A 24,128-nucleotide genomic window follows, 5' to 3' on the forward strand; every position below is an offset into this window, starting at 1 on the left:
CCACCTCAGCTGTAGATCTCTGCAGTTCATCCAGAGTGATCATGGGCCTCTTGGCTGCATCTCTGATCAGTCTTCTCCTTGTATGAGCTGAAAGTTTAGAGGGACGGCCAGGTCTTGGTAGATTTGCAGTGGTCTGATACTCCTTCCATTTCAATATTATCGCTTGCACAGTGCTCCTTGGGATGTTTAAAGCTTGGGAAATATTTTTGTATCCAAATCCGGCTTTAAATTTCTTCACAACAGTATCTCGGACCTGCCTGGTGTGTTCCTTGTTCTTCATGATGCTCTCTGCGCTTTTAACGGACCTCTGAGACTATCACAGTGCAGGTTCATTTATACAGAGACTTGATTACACACAGGTGGATTGTATTTATCATCATTAGTCATTTAGGCCAACATTGGATCATTCAGAGATCCTCACTGAACTTCTGGAGAGAGTTTGCTGCACTGAAAGTAAAGGGGCTGAATAATTTTGCACGCCCAATTTTTCAGTTTTTGATTTGTTAAAAAAGTTTGAAATATCCAATAAATGTCGTTCCACTTCATGATTGTGTCCCACTTGTTGTTGATTCTTCGCAAAAAAATACAGTTTTATATCTTTATGTTTGAAGCCTGAAATGTGGCAAAAGGTCGCAAAGTTCAAGGGGGCCGAATACTTTCGCAAGGCACTGTATATTTTTAAATACAAATAAAAATTGGCCAAATACTTCTAGAACTTTAATCAGTTTGTGACACCCACTATGTATAAAGTATGCTGGACGGTGACATTCACGTTTATTTTGAGAGAAACTTGTTTCATGATCACATCAATCAAACGTAAAGGCTAATGATGGACAGGAACCTAGAGTCTCCTCAAACAGTAGAGTCGGTTTCCATGGGCCTTAAGTCTATTCGTGGAATAAAAATAAAGTTTAGTGGAGATTCTCCATTGACCATTATTTTTAGTCCGGAACTACACTTAATCTAGGTCTATGAAACCGACCCTTATAGTTAAGGTAAGAAGAAGTTGTACATTCTTCATTAAAACGGCCACTCTAAGTTTAAGCCACTGACAGAGCTACGTCATGAAGAGGAGGGAATGTGCAGGAAGATTTTATGTTTGTGCTTTTCTAATAACCAATTCGACTGGGTTCATGCAAGTGACTGATTCATCGTGCCTGAGAGGAATCCTCACTATTAGAATAAGCAATTTGGTAGTACAACCAGAACATTGTTTTGAGAATCGAAAGGGTTCTCTCCGTTTCAAGGTCTCAGCTTGGAGAGAAGAAGCCTCGTGAGGTATTAGTCGGTCACATGCATGAACGAAACGTTAATGATGAAGAAGCTAAATCATGCAAATGTAGCTCGTCTGTGTAATCAGTATATAAGAGATCTAACGGGACTGCCCCGGTGGAGCTCATTTCAGACCAGTACTTTATGCATCCAAGTTTGACTGTTACATCTTCAGCTTGTTGACAATAAAGAATAATTCATTTAAGATTGACTTCAGGTGTCCCTGTGTAGAATGTCCTGGACAGAAGGATGGAAAGTGGGGGATGAAGGGAGGAAAAGGAGTCAAGCAGAGGAGAAAAAGAGCAGCACAAGGAAGGCAGCAATGCAAGCTGTGAGTAGGCACCCTATCAAAAGAACCATGTGTGTGCACGTGAAACAAGATTCCTTAGGGATTCAGAGCATTTCATTTTGCTCCAACCAATTTGGGCAACCAAAACCTTCAATAACTGAACATTTCTAAAAACCTACAATACAGTCTTGTCAAATCTACCAACAATGTATTTTCCCCTCATGCCACCGATTTTCATATATGGGATGGCGTGAGGTGACCAGCTTCACCCCTACAGTGGGTTTCAAAGTAGCAAGCTTTAATTAGGATCAAGGGGCAGGATTCAATCAGGATCAGTCCAAATGGGTATGTAGGGAGTATGTGGATGGGAATATCAGTGTCCATGCATGCATACCTTCTTGTTGAAGGCCCAGATCTTGTCCCATTCCATGTTGACCACGGACCTGGATCCACCCTGGGTGAGTGGGGGGAAAAAACAAAATAAGGTTTCAAAGAAGGAATCAACAAGGGAATAAAAGGGGGATACAGGCTAAAAACCTGAAAGTAAGATGGGATGAACATCAACATCCCCAAGGTTCTTAGACACACACACACAGTTCATTAAGATCTAAGGAACCAATGAGTACTAGAAAGCAGTTTAGACAGTAATTTCTCAAAACGGGGATGTACATAGCAAAACACACACACACACACACACACACACACACCTGGGCAGCGATGAACTGCTTGAGGCCCTCGACGGTCATTCCTCTGCGCAGGACACCTCTGACAGTTGGGAAGCGAGGGTCGTCCCTGAGGGAGAGGGGAAAGAAAATAGTGAAGATTATCTTATACCAACGGATCTCAAAAATCTACTTCACCAGTGAAAAGCAACTATTTATTCCAGAGAGATTGTTTTTTAAACAGAGTGGTACTTCCTGTACTTGTCAAATTAGAACACCGGTCTTCATTTACAGTTACATACAATTTTGCTATGGTGTGTCCTGGTGAACCCAACACCCTGTCGTGTGGAAAGGATATTAGTGGACTCACCAGCCATCGACATAGCCCTGGTCAACGAACCAGGTGAGCTTGCGCTTGGAGAGCACAGTGTTGTTGAGGTTGAGCCGGGCGTACTCCCAGATGTAGGGCTTGCGCAGACGCAACGCCTCGATCACCCAGTAGAACTGGTCGTCGCGATCGTGGTACTCTGTTGTGCGCAGCGCATGAGTCACGCCCTCCACACTGTCAACGATGGGGCAGGCAAAGTCGTATGTGGGGTACACCCTGGGGGAGGGGTAGAGAGAGGGTTGAGTCACTATTTTGGAAAGGATGATGCTTCTATACTGTCCCCCTGTATGTGCACCTTTGTGAGCGGCTGCACAGGATATACCATATTTACCAGGCGTGAGCCAAGAGTGATACCAGTGTTTCCCCTCCATTCATTCAGCAGCGGTGGGCAGGCAAAAATTTTCAGTGTAACCTTGAAATGACTAAAACCATACAAAGTATGTATAAAAAATTATGGAGCTATATATTTTTTATAAGATCATCTATAAAGGAATTAAAACTAGACAGTTGGGGAGAATCAACAATTTGTTGCATGGGGTGCCCCACTGATTTTGTTGCGCTTGAGTGACTGACAGTATAACATTGCAAAATGTGTAGATTTGCAGGAAGTTAGCTTTAAAACAGCAAAATTTCACCCACGCCCAATGAATGGCCCCCGGAGGGGATGGCTGCCATCTTACGGGCTCCTAACCTGTGCTATTTTTCTCATTGTTTGTAACTTATTTTTGTACATAATGTTGCTGCTACCGTCTCTTAAGACCGAAAATACATTTGGGACATCAGAACAGCGATTAATCACCTCGAAATGGAAAAAAACAAATTAACGAGTCCGGTGCGAAGGATATACTGCTTTCTTGGGAACAGGCCCATTTGCGTGAAGAAAAGACGGAGAAAAAGGGGGCAGAGGTCGGGCTGCCTTCTGTGAATTCATAGGCAAGTGAGTAAACCTCCAATACCATCCGTTCTATTGGTCAACGTGCAATCATTGGAAAACAAAATGGATGATATACGATCAAGACTATCCTACCAACGAGACATTAAAAACAGTAATATCTTATGTCCCACCAAGTCGTGGCTGAACGACGACACGGATAATATAGAGCTGACGGGATTTTCCACTCATCGGCAGGCCTGACAAGCTACGTCTCATAAGACAAGGGGCGAGGGTGTGTCTATTTGTCAATAACAGCTGGTGCACAATGTCTACTATTAAAGAAGTCGAGGTATTGCTCACCTGAGGTAGAGTAACTTAAGATAAGCTGTAGACCACACTATCTACCAAGAGTTCTCATCTATATTATTTGTAGCAGTCTATTTACTATTCACTTAGAAGAGACTAAAGCGGAGAACACAGACCTGCTGCTGCACACGGTTGTGGGAGTTTCAGTGAGTTGTTGCCTGAAATCAAGGAGTTTCAAGGTTTCCAAACATGCAGAATATGCACAGCTAGAGGACACACAGTGACTCCTGGATTGAGCATTTCTCATTGACATAACTTACATGCTTAATGAATTGAATGTAGAACTGCAAGGAAAAGGAAAACATGTAACTGACATGATCAGCTCTGAACATTTAAATGCAAACTACGACTGCTCACAAGAAAGCCGAAACGTAAGGACCTGCACTTCTGTCAACACATGCATTCAGAACTTGAACGACAGGGCAAGGACACAGCACAGATTTACAATGCACGTTACGTGGAGCAAGTCCAGAGTATCTTATCTGAGTTTGACAGTAGTTTCTCTGACTTTGCATCACTTGAGCCTATTGCCACTTATATGTGCTTTCCATTTGTCACAGACATAAATGTGGAAGTCATTGCCTCCAAAATGGGATCACTTTTTCAGTTGGACACAACTAAAGCAGAAACGGAATTTCTCACCATTAAAAATGACATTCAGCTGATATTCAGGCCAGCCACTGAGATGAAGGAAGAGTTCTGGGAGCTACTGCAAGAAGAGAAGTATCCCAACATAACAAGATGTGCTCTCAACTTATCAGCCCTTTTTGGATCAACCAACCTCTGAGTCTGCATTTTCTCACATGAAGAAAATAAAATCCAAGTACAGATTTACTATGACTGAGGACCAACTTGTGGCCTGCATGAGACTTGCAGCAAGCTGCTACAGACTATGAAAAACTACTTGCCTCCACCCAATGCCAAAAAACACACTAAGGTAGGAAATTAAATGAGTTGCACTAATTGTGGAAAACATGTTGTTTTTGGTCCACATTATATTTGGGTATCAAATAGGTATCATAGCAGCAGGTCCATACTCAGTGGTGTGTGGCATTTCATACATTTTGTTGGTTGGTTTAGTGACTGGTAGATCTCATCAGGATGGCAAATGAAGAAGTAGATCTCACGTCAAAGAAGGTTGGGCACACCTGCCTTAGACCCACTCACACAATTCTCATACCGTCCCAACAGATCCACAGACGACAATCTCAATCGCACTCCACACTGCCCTTTCCCACGACAAAAAAAACAGCTATGTGAGAATGCTATTCATTGACTACAGCTCAGCGTTCAACACCAAAGTGCCCTCCAAGCTCATCAATAAGCTAAGGACCCTGGGACTGAACACCTTCCTCTGCAACTGGAACCTGGACTTCCTGACGGGCCACCCCCAGGAAGTAATTGAGGAAACAACACATCTGCCATGCTGATCCTCAAGACTGGGGCCCCTCAGGGGTGCATGCTTAGTCCACTCCTGTACTCCCTGTTCACCTACGACTGCATGGCCAAGCACAACTCCAACACCATCATTAAGTTTGCTGATGACAACAGTGGTAGGCCTTAATATCGACAACGATGAGACAGCCTATAGGGAGGTCAGAGACAACAACCTCTCCCTCAATGTGAGCAAGACAAAGGAGCCGATTGTGGACTGCAGGAAAAGGCGGGTCGAACAGGCCCCCATTAACATTGTCAGGGCTGTAGTGGAGCGTGTCGGGAGCTTCAAGTTCCTTGAAGCATGGTCCAAACACACCAGGACAGTCGAGGAGAGGGCACGAAAACGCCTATTCCCCCTCAGGAGACGGAAAATATTTGGCATGGGTCCCCAGAAAGTTCTACAGCTGCACCATCGAGAGCATCCTAACAGGCTGCATCGCCGCCTGGTATGGCAACTGCTCAGCCTCCGACCGCAAGGCACTACAGAGGGTAGTGCGTACGGCCCAGTACATTCCTGAGGCCAAGCTTCCTGCCATCCAGGACCTCTATACTAGGCGGTGTCAGAGGAAGGCCCTAAAAACTGTCAAAGACTCCAGCCACCTAAGTCAAACTGTTCTATCTGCTACCTCATGACAAGCGGTACCGGAGCGCCAAGTATAGGACCAAAAGGCTCTATCAGCTTATATCCCCATGAGACTGCTGAACAATTCATCAAATGGCCACCGGACTATTTACATTGACCCCCCCCACCATTTGTTTTTACACTGCTGCTGTTCGCTGTTTATTATCTATGCAGTCACTTTACCCCTACCTACATGTACAAATTACCTCGACTAACCTGTACCCCTGCACATTGACTCGGTACAAGTACCCCCTGTATATAAGCTCGTTATTTTATTGTGATACTTTTTACTTTAGTTTATTTGGTAAATATTTTCTTAGCTCTTTCTTGAACTGCATTGCTGGTTAAGGCATGTCAGTAAGCATTTCACAGGAAGGTCTACACCTGGTTTTCAGCTCATGTGACAAATGAAGTTTGATTTGATTAGAGTTTTTTGGTATTGTAAAACCTGTCCTTAAGACTTTATAAAAAATACAGAAATGGTTTATTTGCTAGTGCATTAGGTGAAATCATTTTAAAAAGTGCATTAATTCCATTAAAAAAACATGTTGGTAGCATGCTGTGTCCCCCTACCTGTAGGTGCTGCCAGTGCGTGGGTGGGGGGCATTCTTACAGCGGTAGAGGGTGGGGTCGCGCATGCAGCCGTTGTTGGAGGCCATGTCAATCTTGGCCCGCATGCAGCACGTCTGGCCGTACTCCGTGCCCGCCTTCATCTCCTCCCACATCTTCAGGTTCTCCTCCACCGCTGGGGGAGAGCGAGAAAGGGGTGAAGATGATCATATCAAATAGTTTCAGATCTAACAGTGCCTACGGATTGAGGGTGAAATTCAGCCATTGCTCCACTCCCATTCTCCTTACAGTTGCTGCGGTGGCGGGACTCGGTGCGCTGTTCCCTCGCCGCCTTCATCTGTTCTGGGGGTGTGTCGTCGATGTAGGCCTTGCCCTCCCTTAGCAGCTGCTCCGCCATGCCCTGGATGCGAGGGAAATGGTCGCTGGTGTAGGTGAACTGGTCAGGCTTGATCTGCAGCATGGCCACGTCCTCCAGGATCACCTATGATAAAACAGAGGGAACAGGGGATAGAGTTTTCAGGGGTTTCATTACAACCAAAGTCCTCAAGGCACACCAAGTCTTTTTTCCGGCCAGTTATACTCAGAGATGGAAACACAAAAGTCTGTCTTTAGGCCAAGCAATTCTTACGGTGGAAACATGCCATTAGAGTCCAATTCCGAGTTTAAATAAACATGTGAAACGCACACTTTCAGATTAATGTCAATGGAGACTTGTACGAACATTTGAGTAAGGCACAAGGATCTCAGGTCAGAATAGCACTAGGGTTGGGCGATGTCAACCTTTGTCCTATTGTGATTATGGACCCAGAAAGCATTGATATATGAATGTATTGCCTCTTATTGGCCAACCCCTCCCCCAAAACTAATCTAAAGACGCCAGTCGGCCTATTACCCCAAAACGAATGAACTGGATGAATCATAACGTTGTCGATAGCCTGGGCAGAGGCTAAGTGGCGGCACATCTTTTTTAATATTCCTTTCTGGTGGAGGAGATTCTGCATGAAACGAAGGGTGTTTGTCTTAGTGGGGCGCACATGATGGAGCAGTGACAGTCTGATAAGTAACGGCCTTAGGTTATACATCATGGGCTGGAAGCAGAAGCAGTCGACTGTACTCAACTAGAGAGTTGCTTTATTTGCCTCATAAAATAATAGTAAATAAACAATATTGTTTGTTCCATCTCTCAAAGCCATGATTTGAAAATAGCCTATAGGATTAGACTATAAAATTCTTCGGGATTGGTGTCCCTTCCACGGGACGGTTGAGCTAAAGCAATTAGTATGAGGGTTGTAAGTAACAAGAAACTTTCCCAGGACATAGACATATCTGATATTGGCAGAAAGCTTAAATTCGTGTTTATTTAAAAGCACTGTCCAATTTACAGAAGCTATTACAGTGAAATAATACCATGCTATTGTTTGAGGAGAGTGCACAATTTTGAACATGAAAAGTTAATAATAAACAAATTAGGCACATTTGGGCAGTCTTGATACATTTTGAACAGAAATGCAATGGTTCATTGATCAGTCTAAAACATTGCACATTCAAACATTGCACCTGGGCTGGAATAATACATTATGGCCTTTCTCTTGCATGTCAAAGATCGTAAAAAATATTTTTTTACAAAAGATCGGTTGTTTATTTCATCGTATCATCTCCTACCAGATCTATTGTGATATATTCTGCTACATTCCTTTCACGTTTCCACAAACTTGAAAGTGTTTCCTTTCAAATGGTACCAAGAATATGCATATCTGCAGATCCTTAAGAGTTAACTTATCTTTTATGAAGAGCCTAGGAGGAGGATAGGTTATTGGCCATTTGGTTTTCACCCTCGCACATGGAGGGATTTTATAGGCCGCATGAATCATTTTTCTTAATAAGCATAAACTTGAATAAACTTGAAATTTCATTTTTCTATAGGCTATTGATATTGTTTGTTCTCTCTTATTATTAGTCCCATGGCTACTTTACATTTTTAGGCTTGTCAAACAACAGATGGAACTCCATTACAATCATTGTTTGATCAGGAGAAAGCCATGCATAAAATAATAAAAGCGTAGCCTGTAGCCCAATTAAGAGAGAAGAGAATATAGGCCACGTTTTATAAAACAGCTAGAGAAGAGAGAGTTAAGGAGTGCCCATTATAATAAAAAAATATTAGGTTAGGTTTAGGATATATCCTACGACTGATAATGCATCAGACAGCGGGGAAAAAATACATTTTCTTTGGTGGATTTCTCCGCTCCGTCTGGCCTAGATTACTCTTGCGTTCTCTAGCCTATAACATATTTATTGAAATAGTAATTTTCCTATTTCTATTAGCCTTGTCTGCTGCCCTGCACTATGAGACTCCGTTCTTTACTGCGCAGACCAATTCAAGTTCAAATAGGCTAAACACTAAATGATCACCTGTCACATCGATGTTGTCACCATCAACGACACAGTCAATCATCACCGATGCTATTGTAATATCGCCCAACCCTAAATACCACCCTGTATCAGCATGGAGATTTTCCCAAATGCGTTGTAACTAATGTGGTACTTTATTTCTCTCGTTGTATTGCCTCAATGTGTAAGCAATTCTTCAACGTGCATGTAGACAGTACTTTCACACTTGATGGTTTATAAATCAAGAGAAAATAACTGATATGAAACAATTTAGCTAACCAAAAGAAAATAAAAGGGACATTTGGGGGAATACCTTCTCAAAGTCCTCCTTCTCCTTCTCGGGGTTGGTGTCGTCAAAGCGCATGATGAACTTGCCCTTGAATGTCACCTGGTAGTGCTGGTTGAGCAGGGCAGCCTTGGCGTGGCCAATGTGCAGGTACCTGAGAGAGAGGAATAGAAATATTAATACAAGTAACAGCTATACATTTCCCCTTTTAAAATGTTAAAAAAACATTCTGCTGTTTGTTCCTGTTGTTTTTGTGCCAAGTGGTGACACTCACCCGCTGGCCTCAGGGGGGAAGCGAACCACCACTTTTCCCATCTCGGCTCCCGGCAATTCCACAAACTTGCCCAAGTCCTGCTTCTTCTCCTGTTCCTCAGAGAGTAGGGACAGAGAGAGGAGGATAAAGGCAGAGGGATTTGGGAATGCATGCATGGTTGATTTAAGTGTAAGTTTGTGTGAGGTGTGCAGATTTCAAGTTAGGACTCCTCTTTATATTGGATTTACAGACAGAAATCCATTATTTCCAATGCAAAGAGGAGACATACAGCGAGTTAACACAACTGCCAAAGGTTACTTACATCGGACTTGCGAGGAGGGGCCTTGCTGTTGGCATACTTGTTGCCCACTGCAGTAAAGGGTACCTGGGAGCCCAGGAATGAAAACCAGCGAGCCACGTGAGAGAACGACCCCGCCTGCTTCTGGATTGACTGCCACTCGTTGCTACCTGTACGGACACACGTGTGAATGTGTGAGAGAGAAAGAGAGAGGGCAAGAACATACAACTGTCAAGTCCAAGATCAATGCCTAGCCTCGACCCCTCAACATCAGATAGATGTTATCAATATAGCTCTGTGCATCTAGTACAAGGTGCATCTAAATAGTTTAGTTTTTAGATATACATTTACCTGCGCTATTATGTATGACTGTCTACACTGTCATGACGTTGCCCTGTTGGGTGAGGTTTATGACCCCCCATAAATAACCTTTCCCCCTTTTCTCTCCACTCTACAGAATGGACTATTGGAAAACCCTGTGTTACCACAGAGAAAGTACAGTATCATCACAAGGTTGGGGAATGGAACAATATTTCCCTTTCTCAACCAGTTGAAAGTGTCCGTTGGTACTTAAAGAATACGATGTCAGATCAGTTGTTGTCTGGAACATTATATATGATGATAGGAGGACAAATTGTATCTTGGAAAATCAACACATTCTAGTTAGCAGATTCACATGGAATTGTGCAATTTAAATATGAAACTATTTGTGAGGAGATGAAATGTGATTTTAGCTTCTAAATGAGAGAATTGTTTTCATAAGTAAACTGATTCTCACTCAGTGGCCACTCCCAAGTGAACAGACATTGTTCTCAACCAATGAAACACATCCTTCTCTCCCCCAGTACAAAAGCCCGTTGACAGAAGTCAACCTCAGTTCCCAATGACATGAGGACTGGTGTCCATACGTTTAAAAGGGCAAATTTCAACGTGGAGCTGACAATCACCACGCATAAATGGTTAATTTCAACTAGACCAGCCAGAATACAGCGAGAGCTGATTGTGGCAACTTGGTATGAACTTTGAATGATTATTCCCTAAAGAAGAAGTGATACCTCCTAGACGTTGAGTTATCAGCTCCAGCTTTAAGCGTACATGGCCTAAGAAAGGACAGACAATCTCATAATAACAACAGGGAATATTAACGGATCCGCTCTACAACTTTACAACCAGAAAGATTCTTCAAAAAGGACAATGGCGATCTCTGCTGGGAAAACCAGTCTTCAAGTCTTCGACCCATCTATCGAAGCGCAACTCAGAGTAAATATATATATATTGCATTTTCCTTTTCCCGAATGGGCGGTTATTAGAATGCATAATTACGCTCTTTCATTGAAACCCAACCCCCTTCCTTTGCGTAACCAGCCATCATATTGGGTTAGCCCACTAGGGGCTTTTCATGACAGGACAGATCAAACTCAGCAAAAAAATAGAAACGTCCTCACTGTCAACTGCGTTTAAATATTTGTATGATTCAACAACAGACAAACTGAACAAGTTCCACAGACATGTGACGAACAGAAATTGAATAATGTGTCCCTGAACAAAGGGGGGTCAAAATCAAAAGCAACAGTCAGTATCTGGTGTGGCCACCAGCTGCATTAAGTACTGCAGTGCATCTCCTCCTCATGGAATGCACCAGATTTGCCTGTTCTTGCTGTGAGATGTTACCCCACTCTTCCACCAAGGCACCTGCAAGTTCCCGGACATTTCTGGGGGGAATGGCCCTAGCCCTCACCCGCCGAGAAAACAGGTCCCAGACATGCTCAATGCGATTGAGATCCGGGCTCGTCGCTGACCATGGCAGAACACTGACATTCCTGTCTTGCAGGAAATCACGCACAGAATGAGCAGTATGGCTGGTGGCATTGTCATGCTGGAGGGTCATGTCAGGATGAGCCTGCAGAAAGGGTACCACATGAGGGAGGAGATCGTCTTCCCTGTAACGCACAGCGTCATTGCCTGCAATGACAACAAGCTCGGTCCGATGATGCTGTGACACACCGACCCAGACCACGACGGAACCTCCACCTCCAAATTGATCCCGCTCCAGAGTACAGGCCTCGGTGTAACGCTCATTCCTTCAATGATAAACGCAAATCCGACCATCACCCCTGGTGAGACAAACCCGCCACTCGTCAGTGAAGAGCACTTTTTGCCAGTCCTGTCTGGTCCAGCGATGGTGGGTTTGTGCCCATAGGAGACGTTGTTGCCGGTGATGTCTGGTGAGGATCTGCCTTACAACAGGCCTACAAGCCCTCCGTCCAGCCTCTCTCAGCCTATTGCGGACAGTCTGAGCACTGATGGAGGGATTGTGCGTTCCTGGTGTAACCCGGGCAGCTCTTGCCATCCTGTATCTGTCCCGCAGGTGTGATGTTCAGATGTACCGATCCTGTGCAGGTGTTGTTACACGTGGTCTGTCACTGCGAGGACGATCAGCTGTCCGTCCTGTCTCCCTGTAGCGCTGTCTTAGGCGTCTCACAGTACGGACATTGCAATTTACTGCCCTGGCCACATCTGCAGTCCTCATGCCTCCTTGCAGCATGCCTAAGGCACGTTCACGCAGATGAGCAGGGACCCTGGGCATCTTTCTTTTGGTGTTTTTCAGAGTAACTAGAAAGGCCTCTTTAGTGTCATAGGTTTTCATAACTGTCACCTTAATTGCCAACCGTCTGTAAGCTGTTAGTGTCTTAACGACCGTTCCACAGGTGCATGTTCATTAATTGTTTATGGTTCATTGAACAATCATGGAAAACCGTGTTTAAACCCTTTACAATGAAGATCTATGTGTAATTCTGTGTGATTATTTAGGTATTTAGTAAATAAATAAATAAATATATAAATAATAAGAGCCAATTTGTGTATTGCTGATTCAACTTCTTAGCCAGGGTTCGTGCAGATAACCAAGTACTTACGACAATCAGAATGAGACCAATCGAAGTGGCGATTAATAATTAACTGCTATTGATATAAAATATATTCATATCTTTAAGAGAGTGGATTCAGGAGATAACAACTCTATATAAATTATTATATAACTTAATGCTTCTGTGGTGCCCCAGGTTATTAATGGTTTAATTGTTGCATTGTTTAATTCAATCACGTAATCAATTAAACGTTAGGTAATCGATTTGATAAAATTGCATGTCATATTATTGAATCATAGTCAGAGACAAGACCCCATCCATCTTTATAGTTAGACGCCCACTAGGGTCAGCTGAGTCACTGGGACTGACTGACCTTTGAGCGCGGCCCACACACACAGGTCGGCCAGAGTCAGGCTGTGGCCCACCAGGAATGTGCGCAGAGCCAAGGCCATGTCCAGCTCCCCCAGGGCCGTAGCTAGGCCCGACTGGCCACACACGCGCCGCGTACTGAACTCCATCCAGTGGTCCACCTGGAGAGAGACAGAGGAGGGGATGAAGGGGAGGGTATTGAAAAGTTGACTGGTTGAGCAATAGTAAGGAGGGGAGGGGACCGAATGCCACACAATCTGAAATGCCTTGGATATAGCTGCATCACAACTGATAAGGTTCAAGTAATAATAAGTTGATCCATTAATTAGCAGTGAATGGCTGAATTAATTTAGTGAGGGCCTCCCGAGTGGTGCAGCGGTCTAAGGCACTGCATTACTACTGTGCTGCCATCCTGTTAGAAGGTAACAGATTATTTTATTACAAGGGTTAAATTGGATTTTCATTGTGTTCAATGGTGTTATTTGCCCCCTAGTGGAGCTTTCTGGTACTTAGACTACACAAACAGGAAGTAGAGAATTTGTTCTGCACGCATAGAAGCAGCTACAAACAACGCTACGGTGCAGGTCTTTCAATGTAGTTATTTCTTGTCACGCTTCAGCCTTGGAAAATATTTGTTTGTAAGTTCGATTCAAGCATTTAGCTAATGATGATAATCTTGTTAGTGATAGAGTTGCTTACATATCAATGTTGGTTGGTTGCATTTACTCACAAATTGCAATGCCTTTAATGTATGTCGTTAGCTGTATTACTTTGCTCGTGCGTCATGCAAACGAATTGTAAAATATACAATACTGTAGTTTTGTTACTGTTTCTAGTGTAATATGCTTTGTTATTCTACATAGATGGTTGTACATTATTAGAGTAATGAAAGGAGCAAATTACCATATGAGTAACAATTAGCTATATGGTTTGGCATCATGCCAGATGCATGGTACCTTAGCGCGTGCTTTGTATTTATGCAACTTCAAATGTTGAATGTACAGCTACAGTATGTCGGTGTGAATTGAATACTAAAGTATATTCTTTTCTGTATTTTGCAGTTTCACAACATAAACGTTTTCAATATATTCATTCAAGAAAAGTCACGCCTTGGGAGTTTTATTGAAGACTTAGTTGTTAGCTATCTGTCTAGTTTTGCATGGGAACGCAACTCAAGGGGAGAATAACTACAGATCCTTCTTTGATATCAAGCTGTGTCTCAGCCGGCCGCGACTGGGAGATTCATAAGGCGACGTACAATTGGCCCAGCGTCGTCTGGGTTAGGCCGGCAGGGATGTCCTTGTCCCATCGGGCTCTAGTAATTCCTGTGGCGGGCCGGGCGCATGCACGCTGACATGGTCGCCAGGTGTACGGCGTTTCCTCCGACACATTGTTGTGGCTGGCTTCTGGGTTAAGTGTGTCACGAAGCAGTGCGGCTTGGCGGGGTTCTGTTTCAGAGGACCTTCGCCTCTCCTGAGTCCGTACGGGATTACCAATTGGATTTGAAAATTAAGAAGAAAAAGCGGGTTAAAAAAAAATATATAAAAATGTATTTAGTGGGGCCTCCAAGCTCTGAGTTGAGTAGCCATAACACAGCGAGAGCTAATAATGCTGGGTAAATGTTGGGCAAGCCCAAGCACTTGGGAATCAGTGTGGCAGTGCTAGTCTATCACCTCAGTTTGTTCCAGCATGTTGGAGCCGTACAAGCTCAGAGTGGGAGTCACACGGGCAAGGTAGCGCGTGATGGAGTTCACGTCGCTGAACTGCACTGACCTGAGGGAGAGAGGGGGAGAATAACCACTGTCAGCCAGACAAAACACTTGATTATTGTGCCTTATAAAACTTCCTTATATAAGCCTAGTCACTATTGGTACTTCGGCAAAAAACACTAAACAGTGTCAAGTAGCTAAACGTAAAATGTAACAAATCCTTTACTCTCTCTTCACACATCAATGACACATTGTCACGAAAACATTTGTGAAGAAAAAGCCATTGCTAGGTGTTGTGGTAGTTGTGTACTCACTCTGAGACACGGAGCTTGTTGTCTTTGCCCTCATCCACAGACAAGTTCACGCTGCCCTTCACATGCTCGGCTGCCAACAGCGCCCCTGCAGGCAAAGAAAGTAATCACAATGTAATTGGAAACTAAAGACCTCACCAGTCCTATCATGCATCCATTACTTGAAAGAGTGCCCTAAATATAAAAGTGGAAAGTGTGTGTGTGTGTGTGTGTGTGTGTGTTGATTTCATAACCCTTAGTTACCAACCAGCCAGGGGGCACCCCAGAGACTAAACAAGTTCCAAAACACACAAAATGTTATGTTCACACATTGTTGTGCGCCAGACAATGGATAGGCTGGACATGCCTAGAGATGAGTTCGGATTGGTCTGCCATGTAGCGCGCTTCAGTCTATAACCAGTGATGCAAATTTAGCAATTTTGTTGCTAGATTAAGCAATTTTTCAGACTACCATGGCAACAATTTTAGCAACTTTTAAAATTGTATTTTGAACTTTTAGCAACTTTTGAAAAGTGACTCAAATGCTAAAATGCACGCATTTTCCCTCTAAATGACACAAAAACATTTTTCTGTCACACACTCAGTCACAACACACATGCCTGGCTGCGAAAGTGCATTGTGAGTGACGTCAGCAGCAGGCGCTCAGCTAGTGCACAGGAAGCAGCAGGCCAGCAGCAATTTCAGCAAATTGCAAATCATTGTTGGCTGACAGCAGCAGCAGTAGTACTGGTTCAACCTGCCTCGAGCAACTTACCCTGAAAATTAGTTTGCAACTCTGTCTATAACATTAGTTGCTCAGTATGTGTAGACAATCCTTACCGTGAAATGGTTACTTACAAGCTTAACCAACATTAAGAAAATATTTATCAACTAAAGTTAAAAAAAAATTTAAAAAAGGAAAAAAAAGAGTAACGAGGCTATATACAGGGGGAACTAGTCAATGTGTGGGGCCACAGTCAAAAGTCTAGACACACCTACTCAGGGTAGCCTAGTGGTTAGAGCGTTGGACTAGTAACCGAAAGGTTGCAAGTTCGAATCGCAGCTTTTTTGAAAAATATAACATTAGCCATGGAAAACTGCAGAAGTGTTGCTACTGCGCTCAACATTTCTGCCCAGAAAAGACACGCTGCTGTGATGTATTCATCCATGTGTATGGGTAAGAGTCTAACTACATTTTCAGATATTATGCATTGCTAATTTTGTCAGAAAGTTGTTTTCCTTGCAAGTTAAAGCGTACTGTTAGTAAGTTAGCGAACGTTAGCTAGTTACCTACATGCAGATTCATACTCCAGCGTTACATGCATGGTGGCTAGCTATGACAATGCGTTCGTACTGTAGGTGTGGGTTAGGATTGTGGTTTACTGTTTAGCTAATTACCCATCTGTCTACACCTACTTAATAGGTGTAGACAAAGAAGAGCTCTCCAGTAGGCGTACCAAAACATTCAAGGGCCATTTTACCAAAAGGAGGGTTACAAGTTGATTACCTTTCAAATCAGAATTACTTTCCCAATGTTCCTCAACTGCAGTGTTTGATATACCATTTTTTTTTTTATCTGAATCTACTTTTACACAATGTAAAAAAGAAAAAAGAAACATGATTTCAAATGTTGCAACATAAGACCGAATTGAGGCGGTCGGTCTAATTGACAAATGTCTGTCAACTAGGGCCAGGACGATACCAGTATCACGATCCTCGTTAGTATCAAGGCAAGGAAACAAAACACGAAGCAGAACTGACTTCTTGATGAAAAACAACCCTAAATGTTGGAAACAAACATGATTATGATATCATCCAGAATGCTTGTGTTTGGTATTTTAGACTAGCTAGTATGCATACTTAAGAAACTTGCCAAAATTGTTCTGTGAAAAAAGTCACAAGAGTGGTTTCAGTTGTTTTTGTGTACTCAACAGCTTTAAACTGTGAATAACTTCCCATCAACAAGCCAATGATAAATTCTGATTGGAATGCATAAACCAGTTCAAGTAATTCCAGCTGTTCTCTTACATTGTTTGCGTCAGCAAGTTATTATTGCAAACGCCATGACAGCAACTATCCAAAGAAAAATAGACTCAAATTAAATGTTATTTGTCACATGCGAATACAACGTATAGTAGACCTTAGTAGACCTTACCGTGAAATGGTTACTTACAAGCTTAACCAACATTAAGAAAATATTTATCAACTAAAGTAAAAAAAATAAAAAAATAAAAAAATAAATAAAAAAAGAGTAACGAGGCTATATACAGGGGGAACTAGTCAATGTGTGGGGCCACAGTCAAAAGTCTGGACACACCTACTCAGGGTAGCCTAGTGGTTAGAGCGTTGGACTAGTAACCGAAAGGTTGCAAGTTCGAATCCCTGAGCTGACAAGGTACAAATCTGTCGTTCTGCCCCTGAACAGGTAGTTAACCCACTGTTCCTAGGCCGTCATTGAAAATAAGAATTTGCTCTTAATAACTGACTTGCCTAGTTAAATAACATTTAAATTCAAGGGTGATTATATTTTATACATTGTAGAATAATAGTGAAGACAAACTATGATAACACATATGGAATCATGTAGTAAACAAAAATGCTTCACCTGGAATGCTTTTCCAACAGCCTTGAAGGAGTTCCCACATATGCTGAGCACTTGTTGGCTGCTTTTCCTTCACTATGCGGTCCAACTCATCCCAAACCATCTCAATTGGGTTGAGGTCGGGTGATGTGGAGGCCATGTCATCTGATGCAGCACCATCGCTCTCCTTGGTCAAATAGCCCTTACACAGCCTGGAGGTATGTTTTGGATCATTTTCTGTTGAAAAACAAATGATATCCCATCTGGTTTGCGCTTAATGGGACTGGCGAATCACTGAAGAATGCTGTGGTAGCCATGCTGGTTAAGTGTGTCTTGATTTCAATTTATTAAAAAAAGGCAGGCCCACACCAAAAATCTCACATTTGGACTCATCAGACCAAAGGACAGATTTCCACCGGTCTAATGTCCATTGCTTGCGTTTTTTGGCAAAAGAAAGTCTCTTCTTATTGGTGTCCTTTAGTAGTGGTTTCTTTGCAGAAATTATACCATGAAAGCCTGATTCATGCAGTCTCCTCTGAACAGTTGATGATGAGATGTGTCTGTTACTTGAACTCTGAAGCATTTATTTGGGCTGCAATTTCTTAGACTGGTAACTCTAATGAACTTATCCTCTACAGCAGAGGTAACTCTGGATCTTCCTTTCCTGTGGCGGTCCTCATGAGAGCCGGTTTTATCACAGCGCTTGGTGGTTTTTGCGACTGCACTTGAAAAAACTAAGTTCTTGACATTTTCCAGATTGACTGACATTCATGTCTTAAAGTAATGGACTGTCGTTTCTCTTTGCTAATTTGAGCTGTTATTGCCATAATATGGTCTTTCACCAAATAGGGCCATCTTCTGTATACCACCCATACCTTGTCACAACACAACTGATTGCCTCAAATGCATTAAGAAGGAAAGAAACTCCACAAATGAACATTTAACAAGAAACACCTGTCAATTGAAATGCATTCCAGGTGACTATCTCATGAAGCTGGTTGAGAGAATGCCAAGAGTGTGCAAAGCTGTCAAGGCAAAGGGTGGATACTTTGAAGAATCTCATATAAAATATAGCATTCCAGGTGAAGCTTTTTTAGTTAGTACATGATTCCACATGTGTTTACATACTTAATGTCTTCACTATTATTCTACAATGTAGAATTTATTTTTAACTCTTATGAGTAGATGTGTCCACACTTTTGACTGGTACTGTACATGTAGATAGTCACTTAACACCTACGCATAGATAATAGATAATAAAACAGCGAGGAGCAGCAGTGTAAAAATGGAGGGGGGAGTCAGTGCAAATAGTCCAAATAGCCATTCGATTAGCAGTCTCATGGCTTGGGGGTAGAAGCTGTTAAGAAGCATTCTGGACCAAGTCCTGGCACTCAGGTATCGCTTGCGGTGCGGTAGCAGAGAGAACAGTCTATGATTAGGGTGGCTGGATCATCTTGAACCATGTGCGAAAATGACTTAAAATGCAGCCATCTTATGACCTTACAAGAAACATTTCACAAAATCTTTTAATTAACCAGATAGCCATTTACTCACCAAATATGAACCTGAGGTACCTACAGTTGAAGTCGGAAGTTTAGATAAACAAGTTAATGACTCCAACCTATGTGTTTCAACCACTTCAAATGTATTGTTAAAACTATAGTTTTGGCAAGTCAGTTAAGACATCTACTTTGTGCATAACTAATTTTTCCATCAATTGTTTACAGACAGATTATTTCACTGTATCACAATTCCAGTGGGTCAGAAGTTAACATACACTAAGTTGACTGTGCCCTTTAAACAGCTTAGAAAATTCCAGAAAATGATGTCATTGCTTTAGAGGCTTCTTATATTCTAATTGACATAATTTGAGTCAATTGGAGGTGTACCTGTGGATGTATTTCAAGGCCTACCTTCAAACTCAGTGCCTCTTTGCTTGACATCATGGGAAAATCTAAAGAAATCAGCCAAGACCTCAGAAATAAATTGTAGACCTCCACAAGTCTGGTTCATCATTGGGAGCAATTTCCAAATGCCTGAAGGTACCACATTCATCTGTACAAACAATAGTACGCAAGTATAAACACCATGGGACCACGCACCCATCATACCGCTCAGGAAGGAGACGCATTCTGTCTCCTAGAGATGAATGTACTTTGGTGCGAAAAGTAGAAATCAATCCCAGAACAACAGCAAAGGACCTTGTGGAGATGCTGGAGGAAACCAGTACAAAAGTATTGATATCCACAGTAAAACGAGTCCTATATTGACATAACCTGAAAGGCCGCTCAGCAAGGAAGAAGCCACTGCTCCAAAACCGCCATAAAAAAGCCAGTTTTACAGCTGCACATGGGGACAAAGATCATACTTTTTGGAGAAATGTCCTCTGGTCTGATGAAACAAAAATATTATTGTTTGGCCATAATGACCGTTTGGAGAAAAACGGGGCGGCTTGCAAGCTGAAGAACACCATTCCAACCGTGAAGCAAGGGGGTGGCAGCATCATGTTGTGGGGGTGGGGGTGCACGTCACAAAATAGACGGCATCATCAGGAGGCAGGAAAATGATGTGGATATAGTATAGCAAAATCTCAAGAAATCAGTCAGGAAGTTAAAGCTTGGTCACAAATGGGTCTTCCAAAAGGACCAAGACCCAAAGCATGCTTCCAAAGTTGTGGCAAAATGGCTTCAGGGCAACAAAGTCAAGGTATTGAAGTGGCCATCACAAAGCCCTGACCTCAATCCCATAGAAAGTTTGTGGGAAGAACTGAAAAAGCATGTGCGAGCAAGTAGGCCCACAAACCTGACTCAATTGCACCAGCTGTCAGAAAACCTCCCTGGTGTGTGTGGTTGAATCTGTGCTTGAAACTCCCGACACGACTTTAAAGGGCCTTAAAAAAATAAAAAAAATAAATAAAAAAATGTCCCTTTTTCAGGACCCTGTCTTTCAAAGACAATTTGTAAAAAATCCAAATAACTTCACACATCTTCATTGTAAAGGCTTTAAACACTGTTCCCATGCTTGTTCAATAAACCATAAACAATTAATGAACATGCACCTGTGGAACGGTCATTAAGACACTAACAGCTTACAGACGGTAGGCAATTAAGGTCAATTATGAAAACTTAGGACACTAAAGAGGCCTTTCAACTGGCTCTGAAAAACACCAAAAGAAAGATGCCCAGGGTCCCTGCTCGTCTGCGTGAATGTGCCTTAGGCATGCTGCAAGGAGGCATGAGGACTGCAGATGTGGCCAGGGCAGTAAATTGCAATGTCCGTACTGTGAGACGCCTAAGACAGCGCTTCAGGGAGACAGGATGGACAGCTGATCGTCCTCGCAGTGACAGACCACGTGTAACAACACGTGCACAGGTTCGGTACATACGAACATCGCACCTGTGGGACAGGTACAGGATGGCAACAACTGCCCAAGTTACACCAGGAACGCACAATCCCTCCATCAGTGCTCAGACTGTCCGCAATAGGCTGAGAGAGGCTGGACTGAGGGCTGTTGTAAGGCAGGTCCTCACCAGACATCACCGGCAACAACGTCGCCTATGGGCACAAATCCACCGTCACTGGACCGGACAGGACTGGCAAAATGTGCTCTTCACTGACGAGTCACGGTTGGTCAGATTCATGTTTATCATTGAAGGAATGAGTTACACTGAGGCTTGTACTCTGGAGCGGGATCGATTTGGAGGTGGAGGGTCCGTCGTGGTCTGGGGCAGAGTGTCACAGCATCATTGGACTGAGCTTTGTTGTCATTGCAGGCAATCTCAACGCTGTGCGTTACAGGGAAGACATCCTCCTCCCTCATGTGGTACCATTCCTGCAGGCTCATCCTGACCTCACCCTACAGCATGACAATGCCACCAGCCATACTGCTCATTGTGTGTGTGATTTCCTGCAAGACAGGAGTGTCAGTGTTCTGCCATGGCCAGCGACAAGCCCGGATCTCAATCCCATTGAGCACTTCTGGGACCTGTTGGCTCGGCGGGTGAGGGCTAGGGCCATTCCCCCCAGAAATGTCTGGGAACTTGCAGGTGCCTTGGTGGAAGAGTGGGGTAACATCTCACAGCAAGAACTGGCAAATCTGGTGCAGTCCACAAGGAGGAGATGCACTGCAGTACTTAATGCAGCTGGTGGCCACACCAGATACTGACTGTTACTTTGATTTTGACCCCCCTTTGTTCAGGGACACATTATTCAATTTCTGTTCGTCACATGTCTGTGGAACTTGTTCAGTTTATGTCTCAGTTGTTGAATCTTGTTATGTTCTTACAAATATTTACACATGTTAAGTTTGCTGAAAATAAACGCAGTTGACAGTGAGGGCCTTTCTTTTTTTGCTGTGTTTGTGTGGGGTACAGAGATGGGGTAGTCATTAAAATAAAATCATGTTACACACCATTGCACACAGTTAGTCCATGCAATTTATCTGACTTGTTAGCAAATTTTTACTCCTTAAGTTATTTAGGCTTGCCATAAAAGGGGCTGAATACTTATAGATTCAATATATTTCAGCATTTTGTAAACATTTCTAAAATATAATTCCCCGTTGACATGATGGGGTATCGTGTGTAGATCAGTGACAAAACATAAACGTAATCCATTTAAAAATGTCGGCTGTAACAACAAAATGAGGTTAAGGTCAAGGGGTGTGAATATGTTAAGGTACTGTACTGTACCGGGCGAAACAAAAGTAAATGAAGATAGTTGCAGGCAGGGCAGGTATTTGGTGAGTAACGAACGCGTTGACATACAGTAAGTCAACGCTTGCAGAGCTGTCTAATGGTTAGATGACTATAAGCATTCTGGGCAGAAAGATCATCTCGTCATATTCATCGTCGGTCCAAATACTGGTTCACTTCCCATCTAGCGTAGCTTCATTATTAAGCTAGCTAGGTTAGCTGTGTTGTGACTTATTTAGCTGACATTTCCAACGACTATTGTTACAGCATGCATTGAGAACATAAAATATCTAACTATAGCTAGGATCAATTTACTACATTAAATATCAACATAACATCTATAATTACTTATTTCCTGGCAATAGTTTCGACATTGTGTCACGACAACAGAAGTCTAGCTAGCTCTCAGTAGCTATAATGAACTGTCATCACGGACCCTCACTGTCAGGCGACACATGATAGCTTACTTTTACTAGCCAAAGATTCTTATCCATATTTGAGCTTTACCTAGCAAACAATACTATCACGCTTACCTAAAGGAGGGTTGCTACTGTTGATGGTAAGGTTTAAAGCCATGCTTTCTCTTCCCTTTCTGTTCGTGAAGGCTCTCGCACTGTCCAGAAGCTTTTCGAAAGTCTGCCCTCTGACAACGTTCTCTTCAAGCAAAGATAATGGATATACTGACAAGAGACTTGTCTATCCGCCCGAACAATGGCAGTCGTTGTCCACAAAGCGGCACGGCGCACCGTTTAGCTCCCGCCTATCCTTTCTTTGGATTGGTGGATACATCTAATTATTGTAACCTATTTTGAATTATAAACTGTGTGGTTCGATCCCTGAATGCTAATTGGCTGACCGCCGTGGTATATCAGACCATATATAATGGGTGTGACAAAACATGTATTTTTACTGCCCTAATTACGTTTATGATAGCAATAAAGAACCTCGGGGTTTGTGGTGTATGGCTAATATACCACGGCTTTGAGTCATGCCTAAGAACAGCGCTTAGCCGTGGTATATGGGCCATATACCACACCCCGTTGGGCCTTAACTTAAATATTCGATGAGGGTTGTTGAGGTCAACCTCCTGTGTTCATTGGAGAGAGACGCTATGCTACTTGCCTCAATCATGAATATGCATTCTCGAAACAACTCCGAAATTAAGTGTTTTTTCTCAGTTGCCAGGATGTCACGTGTCCTACTTATGTCAGTACACTCGTATTATGCATTACGAAACGTCTATTCGATCAAATAAACCTCACGTAGCAAATAAACCATACATTTTTTTGGTGACCAAATTCGACACTCTCTCATCGACCTGCATACAAAAACTCCTTCCTTGGTCGGCGAAAAAACGCCACCTACTGTGGAGGGAGACAAATCTTCAGACGAGTTTGGGCTCTCTCTTCCTCTTCGTCTCTGCTTCAACCAAAAGACACTCCGGCTACAAGCAGCCCGGTTTCTTTGAGTGCAACGGTTTTAGGAACCCTCTTGGAATTGGTGTAGAGAAGACCCGTCCCGCTACTTTAAGTCATGGCCAAAGAGTTTGGCCTCTTCCCCGGGTATGGTTTAGGAATAATATAATTACGAAAAGGCATATTACTTATGACTGTTAGCTAACTATCTATGCCAAGAGGTCGTCACTGGTTACCACAGTCACAAAGTCATAAACCCCGCACATTTCTACAATTTCTCTTCTTAATATCTGATTTTAAACCTAACCTTAACCACACTGCTAATCATATGACTAATCTTATGTATTTGTAACTTTTTAAATAAATAAAACGGGAGAAAGAAAAGTGGAGGCATATAGCCTTTAGTTTAGTTTTAGCAAAAAGTATGAATTGTGTGGTAAAAGCAAAGGTGTGTGGTATTTTAATCAAAGGTGTAAGGATATTTCTACAGTAGTG

The 24,128-nt window shown here is 42.8% G+C and overlaps 1 protein-coding gene across 2 annotated transcripts in view; it reads right to left on the minus strand.

Annotated features, from left to right (window-relative positions):
• LOC139384451 (bifunctional glutamate/proline--tRNA ligase-like) overlaps nt 1–22,952 on the minus strand; it is a 58,696-nt gene extending 35,744 nt beyond the window's left edge. Inside the window, exons 1-12 of one of the 2 annotated variants that reach the window (XM_071129217.1) lie at nt 22,752–22,952; nt 14,968–15,052; nt 14,618–14,717; nt 12,949–13,105; nt 9,733–9,878; nt 9,432–9,520; nt 9,185–9,311; nt 6,769–6,961; nt 6,484–6,655; nt 2,594–2,827; nt 2,269–2,353; nt 1,956–2,015 (exon numbers count right to left, since the gene is read on the minus strand). In XM_071129217.1, the coding sequence (XP_070985318.1) occupies nt 1,956–2,015; nt 2,269–2,353; nt 2,594–2,827; nt 6,484–6,655; nt 6,769–6,961; nt 9,185–9,311; nt 9,432–9,520; nt 9,733–9,878; nt 12,949–13,105; nt 14,618–14,717; nt 14,968–15,052; nt 22,752–22,794 (1,491 nt within the window). In that variant the 5' untranslated portion in view covers nt 22,795–22,952. The remainder of the gene's footprint in view (nt 1–1,955; nt 2,016–2,268; nt 2,354–2,593; nt 2,828–6,483; nt 6,656–6,768; nt 6,962–9,184; nt 9,312–9,431; nt 9,521–9,732; nt 9,879–12,948; nt 13,106–14,617; nt 14,718–14,967; nt 15,053–22,751) is intronic. The other variant, XM_071129218.1, reaches the window with a different exon arrangement.
• Nucleotides 22,953–24,128: the final 1,176 nt, after the last annotated feature.

The sequence above is a fragment of the Oncorhynchus clarkii genome, chromosome 26 (assembly GCF_045791955.1).
Source record: "Oncorhynchus clarkii lewisi isolate Uvic-CL-2024 chromosome 26, UVic_Ocla_1.0, whole genome shotgun sequence".
In the NCBI taxonomy this organism is placed as follows: Eukaryota; Metazoa; Chordata; class Actinopteri; order Salmoniformes; family Salmonidae; genus Oncorhynchus; species Oncorhynchus clarkii.